This window comes from Myotis brandtii, unplaced genomic scaffold (genome assembly GCF_000412655.1).
Source record: "Myotis brandtii unplaced genomic scaffold, ASM41265v1 scaffold397, whole genome shotgun sequence".
Lineage (NCBI taxonomy): Eukaryota > Metazoa > Chordata > Mammalia > Chiroptera > Vespertilionidae > Myotis > Myotis brandtii.
The window spans coordinates 260965-270322 of record NW_005365229.1 but is presented as its reverse complement, the minus strand read 5'-3'; the positions used below and the strand labels follow the sequence as shown (position 1 = coordinate 270322).

General features: G+C 49.7%; 1 protein-coding gene across 1 annotated transcript in view; it reads left to right on the top strand.

The window, feature by feature from the left end:
• Positions 1 to 9358, top strand: part of ABAT (4-aminobutyrate aminotransferase) — an 80889-nt gene that overhangs the window by 68189 nt on the left and 3342 nt on the right. Inside the window, exons 12-14 of the mRNA XM_005872999.2 lie at positions 3021 to 3188; positions 4683 to 4829; positions 8232 to 8343. Coding sequence (XP_005873061.1) covers positions 3021 to 3188; positions 4683 to 4829; positions 8232 to 8343 — 427 coding nt within the window. The remainder of the gene's footprint in view (positions 1 to 3020; positions 3189 to 4682; positions 4830 to 8231; positions 8344 to 9358) is intronic.

The window sequence follows — 9358 nt, the reverse complement described above, 5'->3', positions numbered from 1 at the left end:
GCAGCGCTAAGGAAAGCCTCCGCTTGGAGGACGTGACTTAGGCTGGGTCTCCACCAGTCCCCCGGGGAGCTCTGAGATGCTTCTCTCTGCTTTCAGAGAACCGTCTGCAAGTTGTCATCGGGGGGTTACTTTCTCATTTGTTCGGAGCTGGGGTTCCTACTACCCCGCACTCTCCAGTAAGATGGCCATGAGCCACTCGTGGCTGCTGGCACGAGCCATGCTAACTGGTCCAAACTGAGACGTGTCTGAGTGTAAAACACGCACAGGATTTCAAAGATTTAACACCAAGAAGAGAAAATCTCTCATCAATCATGTGTAAGTATTAGTTACATTTTGACATGATACTATTTTGGATGGATTGGGTTCCATAAAATGTTACTGAAATTAATCTCATCCATTTCTTTTTACTTTTACAAAATGTGATTATTAGAAAGTGGTAATGACCTCTGTGGCTTGCCTCACCTTCCTGTTGGACAGTGCCCGAACTCCATTATCTTGTCTCTTTTATTTACCATGAAACACCCAACACCTTGCACTTCGCTTCCCGCCTGTAGGCATTAACTAGTACTTGAAAAGAAAGATGTGCCTACGAGGCAAACCAGCCTCAGAGTAGCCTTATTTGAGCTCAAATCCCAGAGCTCAAAGCAGAGAGAAGCATCTCAGAGCTCCCCGGGGGACTGGTGGAGACCCAGCCTAAGTCACGTCCTCCAAGCGGAGGCTTTCCTTAGCGCTGCGTAACAGAGAAAGCTTGTCCTTGTTATTCTAGCCAGGTGTACGGGTTAGTGCTTTTTAGTTATGTGTAGTTATTAAGTTACGAATAAAGTACCACAATCACTACTCTTTATTATCTATAAGGTGATGCCCATATTAGAACAAGAATTTAAGAAATACAACCACTTAGAGACAATCAGGGGCTTTCTGTACAACCCCGTCACTGTTAACAGATTTTTTAAAAAATCAATTTCAACTTTATTAACATAATTTACATACCATAAAATGCACTCATTTAAGTACCTAGTTCACCCTAGCCGGTTTTGCTCAGTGGATAGAGTATCAGCCTGCGGACTGAAGGGTCCCAGGTTCAATTCCAGTCAAGGGCACATACCTCGGTTGCAGGCTCAATCCTCCCGGCCCGGGCCCCAGTCAGGGTACATGTGGGAAGCAACCAATTGATGTGTCTCTCTCACAGCGATGTTTCTCTCTGTCTTTCCCTCTCTCTTCCACTCTCCCTAAAAGTCAATGGAAAAATATATCCTCGGGTGAGAATTAACAACAAAATAATAATAATAATAATAATAATAATAAATCAATACATTTTGGCAAATAAATGTACTCAAGTAACCATTGTTCCAATCAAGGGCATCTTATCACCTGGGAAATGTCTTTGGATCAGTCTGAGGAGTCGATCCAGAATTCCCACCCCTACCCCTCTCTGTGCAACCACTGCTTGGATTTCTATCACTGTAGATGAGTTTGGCCTCAGCTTTTCTTTTAAATATGTTTTTCTTGATTTTTAGAAAGAGAGGAAGAGAGAGGGATGAAGAGATAGAAACATTGATGAGAGAGAAACATCATTGATCAGCTGCCTCCTGCATGCCTCCCACTGAGGATCAAGCCCGCAACCCGGCATGTGCCCTGACTGGGAATCGAACTGGTAACCTCTTGGTTCCTGGGTCAACACTCAATTGCTGAGCCACGCCGGCCGGGCCTCAGCTTTTTAAACAAATTTTCATCCCAGGTTCTGCAGAGAAAGGGCTCTCCTACCAATAATAATAATATAACAGCAACAACAATAGATTCTGTCAGCATGCCCATTGCACAGATCGGGAAGTGAGGCTTCAGAAAGTTACATAATTTGCTCCAGGTTAGCAGTCTGTATCCCACAGGGGCTGGCCCAGTCCTCAGTGGGACACATCCCCTCCACATGTGTGGCTCTGAGTGGGTATCGCCGTCTTCACCGGAAGTGCACACAAAAACATTTTCAACATAACTTCCAGGGGGGAGGCATGGGACCCCCACATGCCCATCTGTGGGTGCTGTCAGGAGCCCCCACAAGCCACTGTCACTTCCCACTATGGAATCCAGGTGGAGGATCTGATCGTGAAATATCGGAAAAAGAAGAGGACAGTGGCCGGGATCATCGTGGAGCCCATCCAGTCCGAAGGTGGAGACAACCACGCGTCTGACGACTTCTTCCGGAAGCTGAGAGACATCTCCAGGAAGGTCAGTGCACGGGCCCAGGTTGGACGGGGCCACAGGCCATTTCCAGCCGGTTTCCCAGAGCAAAGGGTAGCTTTGGGGCCTTGTAAACTTCCAGGTGTTCAGAGGCTGCCTGTTGGCCTCACCGTAGAGAATCTGAGGGCAGGGAAAGGTCAGGGAATTCTTCTCTGAAATCGTTTTGCAAAGCCAGCGTCCGTCCAGCCTGCCCTCTTAGTCAGAGGCTTTCGTCATCAACAGATTCCAGGGAAGGCCGCAGCCTCCACCCTTTTCTTCCTAGAGACCCCACCTCACCCTTCAGCCCAGTGTGGCCCACATTCAACAGAGGCGACATGAACAGACTTTGTGTGAATACCGTGTTTATGTTAATGCCCTGGATGGACAAACAGCACATCCAACCAGCAAGTTCACAGATGAAGGTTAAATGCCAAGGCTCGATTTAAACACAAACACTAAGTAAATCACAGTCCTGGTGATGACAGCTGTTAGGGAAACAGGGCTGGCCTTGCTGCTGGGCCACGTCTCCTCCTGAGAGGGTCGTCTTGCTCAGGGACTGCAGCCAGGTGCGATGCTGCCGCGCTTTGGTTCAGGGGGATTCCATGTTCTGGTTGGTTCCAGCTCGGCAGCGGCAGGAACCCTGCAGACACAGCTCTGCTGGAACTGCCCACTTAAGCTGTTGTTTAGTTTTTCCAAGAACATGGCCATGGCTTGCAGTTCAGAAAGCAAGGCCTCTCTGGCTGGATGAGGGGGTCGGAGGTTGGTCGATTGTGGGGGGTGTTTATTTCCCCCTCCTTTCTCTCCAGCATGGCTGTGCCTTCTTGGTGGATGAAGTCCAGACAGGAGGGGGCTGCACCGGCAAGTTCTGGGCCCACGAGCACTGGGGCTTGGATGACCCTGCAGACGTGATGACCTTCAGCAAGAAGATGATGACCGGGGGCTTCTTCCACAGGGAGGAGCTCAGGCCCAATGCTGTGAGTGCCTGCACACACACCCCCACCACCACCACTCGCCCTCCCCCCATCCCCACCCCACCACCACCTCTTCCTTCCAGGGCAGGGGAGGGAGGCGGCATTGCTTTCTCAGGGCTGCTCCTTTCTCACAAACCAGGAACGGAGTGGACACTTACTGTGCCACAGAAGCTTTCTAAGGCCCGATTCTTACTGATTTAATTCGCCAGTGATTATGATCACCCCTGCTCTCTCCGCTGGGCTGGCTGCCTATCAGTCCACTGTCAGTGTTCTAAATTTTCTGTGTTAGTAACTGCTGTGAACTGAGCATTCACTCTGTGCCTGACCCAGTTCTAAGCACCCTTCATGTACTTTTAGTCCTTACAACAATCTAACCAAGTGGGTGTTATTTTTCTCTACCATTTTACTAATGAGGAATTGGGCACAGGTGGGTTAAGTAAGTTGTCCAAGATCACACAGCCCATTAAGGGATAAAGTCAGGATTCAGACCCAGAGCCCTGCTCTTAACTACTACACTGTACTACCACATGTAAATATGGATTCTCACACACACAGTTATCAGGACCTTAGGATCCTTCCTTCCACCACTCCTGCATCGAGGATGCCTCATGCTCCAAAATAGCCATCACATCCCAATTCAACGCAGTAGAGAGGAAAAAGGAGGGAAGCACACAGTGTCCCTCTCTTTATCTTTAGTGGCCTTCCCAGAACTCCCACAACACTTCTCTCTCTAACACTCTGACTCAGATCTGGTCACATGGCCACTCCTAACTGCAGGAGAGGCTGGGAAGCATGTTTTATATTGGCTTCGCTGACACCCTGAATAATTCATGGGGGAATAAACTGGGTGGTCTTTGAGAGCCAGACTGCCATCAATCCACTCTTGAGTCCACTACCTATGACAGTGATGGCGAACCTTTGACACGTGTGTCAGAGGTGACATGTGAACTCATTTTTTTGGTTGATTTTTCTTTGTTAAATGGCATTTAAATATATAAAATAAATATCAAAAATATAAGTCTTTGTTTTACTATGGTTGCAAATATCAAAAAATTTCTATATGTGACATGGCACCAGAGTTAAGTTAGGGTTTTTCAAAATGCTGACACGCCGAGCTCAAAAGGTTCACCAGCACTGACCTATGAGCTATATCTTTTCTGGACAAATCACTTAACCTCTCAGAACCTCAGCTTCCTCCTCTATAAAATGAAGATTATATTAGGGGCCAACTATCCTGATTTCCCCAGGACTGAGGGATTTCCCTGCACGCAGAGGACTTGGCCTCCCTGATTAGTTACCCTAATAGTCATACCTCCCCATTGGGTGGTTGTTGCGGAAAGAACTCAATGAGACAATATGTGTTATCCTCCCCGGCCCTTAGTGGGTGCTCGCTGGGTTAGTTTCTCTCTTCTTACACGGGGACAAGGTGTCCGGGGGAAGTGGACCCTGAGGGCTGTGCCCGCGTGTGAACCTTTCCAACCCCCTGCCTCGTTCCAGCCATACCGGATCTTTAACACCTGGCTGGGGGACCCGTGCAAGAACCTGCTGCTGGCCGAGGTCATCAATGTCATCAAGCGGGAGGACCTGCTGAAAAACGCAACCCATGCTGGGAAGGCCCTGCTCACGGGGCTGCTGGACCTCCAGGTACCCACCCAGCGCGGCCCCACCCCAGCTCTCCCAGGACCCCACAGGCTCCCCACGCCCCAGGGCAGTGTCTGAGCCCTTCCTCACGGCATCCCACCCGCTCCTCGGCAGGTGCAGAGGCAGGAGCTCCAGACACCACCCCGGTGCCAGGCAGGGTGCCAGATTAGGCCAATTACACGGGACGCCAGTTTCATTTGAAAAACGGCAACTTTTCTTTAGCATAAAAGTATACCCTATGCAACATTTAGGACATACTTATACTAAAAGTTGTAAGTTGTTTATCTGTAACGGGGCATCCTGTATTTTACCTGGCAACCCTAACTCAGAACAATTCAAACTTGAGAAAAAATGATTATTCTCACTTTCTGGATAAGAACAGGGAGGTTTGGGAAGGTGAGCAGCAACAAAGAAGCCAGATTTTAAACTCAGATCTGCCCGATTGCAAAGACTCTGAAGTGTGGCTGTTAAGAATTTATTTTTCTTTTTTGGGGTGAATTTGCATTTAAACTGAGGTTGGGCAGGAGCAGGCGCTAGGAAAAGCCTCTGCAATGGATCAGGCCCTTCCTTCCTTCGGGGGTGCTCCTTCCCCATCCCCCAGTGGGGCAGGAGAAGTGGCCGGTGTCCTTTATCCCCCTGGTTGATACCTGGGCCCTGCTTACAGATGTGGACGCAGCCAGGGCCCCACCTGGTGGGGACCTGGCAGTTCTGGGCTGTCATGAACACGACTGCTCCCTGTGCTGACCTGAGAACAGGTTTTCCAAAGTGGTGTCAACTAATGGTCCATGGCACCAACAGGTATCCCCAATTTTGGGTGCTGGTGAAAAAGGAAATTTTATTCAGTGCAAAACAGCTCAATTGTGATACAGCACAGCTGCGAGACAGCCCTGGAACCAGGCCCCTCTACAGCTAGAGAGCTCTGCTCTGCTCAAGTCAATGCCAGAGTGCTCTGGCTCATGCTGGCCAGCTGGAGAAAGTCTTCAGTCCTCCACGGAAAGGGAAGGAAAGTGTGCTCCCAAAGCCAGAGGGAGCTGGCTTATATAGTCAGAAGTCCCTACCCCTGGTCCCTGATTGGTCTGTCCTAATGCAAATGAGGACTCCAAATCCTCGAAGTTTGATTGGTCCAAAAGGCATTGTCCTGATTGGTCAGAATAGAGCCACTCTTGTTGGTTGGAGCTGTGTAGCTCCAATTGGATGGGGAAGCCTCATTCTATTGGTTGAAATAGGACTCCGGGAACTCCTTTGTATGGGCTGGCTCAGATGGCAGGAACACAGGGCAGGCAGGTAGTTCATTGCAGAGGCAGGTAGTTCAGTACAGGCTTCTCCCTGAAGTGCTCCTTGCATGAGAAGCCCCTTTGCAGAAATGGCTGCTGCTGTGGGGGGGGTTGTTTGTTTGGTTGGTTGGTTGTGTTATGTGTTTTTTCATTTGAGCCCAGTTAGCCACCAGAAGACCTTTCTCTCAGGGTCCACAGTGGTTCCATATGAAGGATGATACCACAAAAAAGGCTTCCATGGAACCATCCCAGAGCCAAGACTAACATCTCGCTTTTAGGAGCCCTGAGCTGGCTCATTTAAAGGGACAGGAGCACCCTGGCTGGTGTGGCTCAGTTGGGTGCTGGTTCAATTCCTGGTCAGGGCACATGCCCAGGTGGCGAGCTAGATCCCCAATCCCTGGTAGGGGGCATGCAGGAGGCAGCTGATGGATGTTACACACATCAATCTTTCTCTCTTCTCCCTTCTTCAATAAACTATTTTTTAAAAAATAAATTAAAAAAAAATAAATAATAATAATATAATAAATAAAGGCATGGGAGCAGTTAGGCATCCTTATCAGGGTCTTATAAAGCTACAGGCAAGAAAGAGATAAGATGACAGGGATGCCCTAAAATAATGAACTAGACAAGTGGGTGAGACAAAAGCCTGTAGATATGAAGGCCTAGAGGCAACAAGCAAAGCCATACAGTGAGGAGGGGGTAGGGATTTCCACTCCTGCATTAATTAATCAAACAGTTACTATGCCCTAGTGAGAGAGAGAGAGAGAGAGAGAGAGAAAGAGAGAGGGAGGGAGGAAGGGCCACAAAGTGGTGTCCAAATGGATGAGACCTTGTTCCCGCCTCCACACTCTGATGGGAGAGGAGAGTGTTGAAATCGCTGGCTTCCCGCCAGTCAGCAGTGCGGGATGAATAGAGCTGGTGCTGGAGCGACTTCTGTGCCTCGTTTCCTCACCCATGGAGACCAGAAGGGTCCTGCACCTGTGGAGTGGGGATTCAGGATCATGCGTGTAAGCACCGAGCGGAGATCCCCGCACATGTACGGGGCCTTCGTTATCCCCGGAATATGACTTTCTTTCCAGTTCCTGCCAAGGGGCTGTAACAAAACGGCACTTGTCCCCCATCTCTATCCCCAGTACCTGAAATTATGTTGGGTTATCCAAGGCCCGTTTGCTGCCCTTCACATGAACGATGGATGGTGGGCGAACCCCACTTCCTCATAAGGAATAAGATTCTTTCTTCTGGGTGACCGTACTCTCTTCCTGGGGCTGTGTGAACAAATTACCACAAACTGGTGGCTTCAGACTAGATTTTGTTTTCATCCTCTGGAAGCCAGAAGCCTGAAGTCGGGATACAGGCAGCAGTCGGGATTCCTGGAGGCGCTGAGGGAGAACCCATCCCAGGCCTCTGCGCGCATCTCGTGGTCACGGCAATCCGTGGTGTTCCTGGCTGGCAGCTGCATCCCTCTCACCTCTCTTCTGTTCTCACGTGGCGTTCTCTCCTCTCTGTGTGTGACCAAACGTCCCTCGTCTGATTAAGATGCCAATCATTGGATGTCCGGCCCACCCTAGTCCAGTGGGACCTCACCTTAACCTCATTACATCAGCAAAGACCCTGTTTTCAAACAAGGCCACATTCCCAAGTTCTTAAGTCAACATAAATTTGGGGAGGGGCCACTATTCACTCCATTACAACTCCCAGCCTCAAAGCCTTGAGTGAGGGTGAGCTCTTTTGCTTAGAAGAATCAGTCACCACTTTTCTAGAAGAATTTCTAATAAATAAAGATGGCTGGTATCCAAGTGCCAGGCTTTAACCTCATCTCACTAAATTCTTACCACGGCACCTTGGGGTCAATAGCAGTCATGCCCGTCAGTTTACAGAAGAGGACACTGAACCTCCGGCCGCATAAATGACGTGGCCAAGGCTGAACAGTGAGAAAGGGTCAAGCCGGGGTTTGAACCCAGAACTGGATGTCTCTGGAGCCAGAGCTCCGAACCCCACAGTGGCCCTGCCAGTCCACGCAGAGGCCCAAAGGCTGGACCCTGGAGGAGGGGCATTTGAGGAACCACAGCCACTGAACCGGCTGGCACACAAGTGACAGGCGTTGATGCCAGCCTTGTTTCTCCCACTGCAGGCCCGGTACCCCCAGTTCATCAGCAGAGTGAGAGGACGAGGCACCTTCTGCTCCTTCGACGCTCCAGATGAACCCACACGGAATAAACTCATTTCAATAGCCAGAAGCAAAGGTGAGCAGGCCAGAGGGGAAGCCGGGCTTCGTCGGTGCCCAGGTCACCCTGGTATGGGGCAGGAGGTACACAGGACTAACAATACTCTGCATGTTATTCATTCACCAAGTATTCACTGAGAAGACCGACACCAACCCTGGGGTCATGATGATGAACATGACCATAAGGGTCCCTTCCTTCAAGGAGCTTATAGTCTAGCAAGAAGGGGTGGCATGAAAGAGACTATTTCATAAACAACCAATTGTATTTATAAATCCTAGGAAAGAGGAAAGAGGCCTAAGAGAGTGAATAGCTGGGGAAAATGTCCAGAAAATCCAGGAAGGCTTCCTTGAGGAAGTGGCATTTTACCTTAAGCCTTGATGGATGGAAGGATTGGCCCAGTGAAGAAAGTCAGGAAGAGCATTCCGGGCAGAGGGGTGGACATGTACAATTAGCTGAGGTAGGATGGAGCTGGAGAAACCAAAAGAATGGGAGATGGTTAGGGTCCAATAGGCTAGAGGGAACGAAGCCGGGGAGGGGCTGCCAGGCCGCATCATGTCAGCCTGTGGACCAGGTTCAAGATTCTGGACTTTTTCCTAAGAGCCATGGGAGGCCATACGAGAGTTTTAAGCAGGGGGATGTAGTGGTGAGATGAGAGCACCTACTATGTGTCGAGCATGGTGTCTTTCACTTGTACCATCGCATGGAACCCCTGCACCAGCCCTGAAGGGCAGGATGATTTGCCTCCTCTTTAAAGGAGAAAGCTCAGTTTCAGAGACGCTAAGCAATGGAGACAAGGACACCCAGCATGTCAATGTGAAGCTGCCCTTTAAAATAATCCGGTCTATCCCTCCTCAGTGATAGCTCTGCCCACATGCCTGCTTCCGACCTGCCTCGCTTTCTCTAATGTACTTATTTCCTTTCTCCACTACACCGTGAGTCCCGGGAAGGCAAGGACTTACCTCAGGATTTCTCTATCTTCAGAGCCAGTTCAGGGGCAGCAGAGCAGGCATTCAAAGTGGGAGGGAGGGAGGGA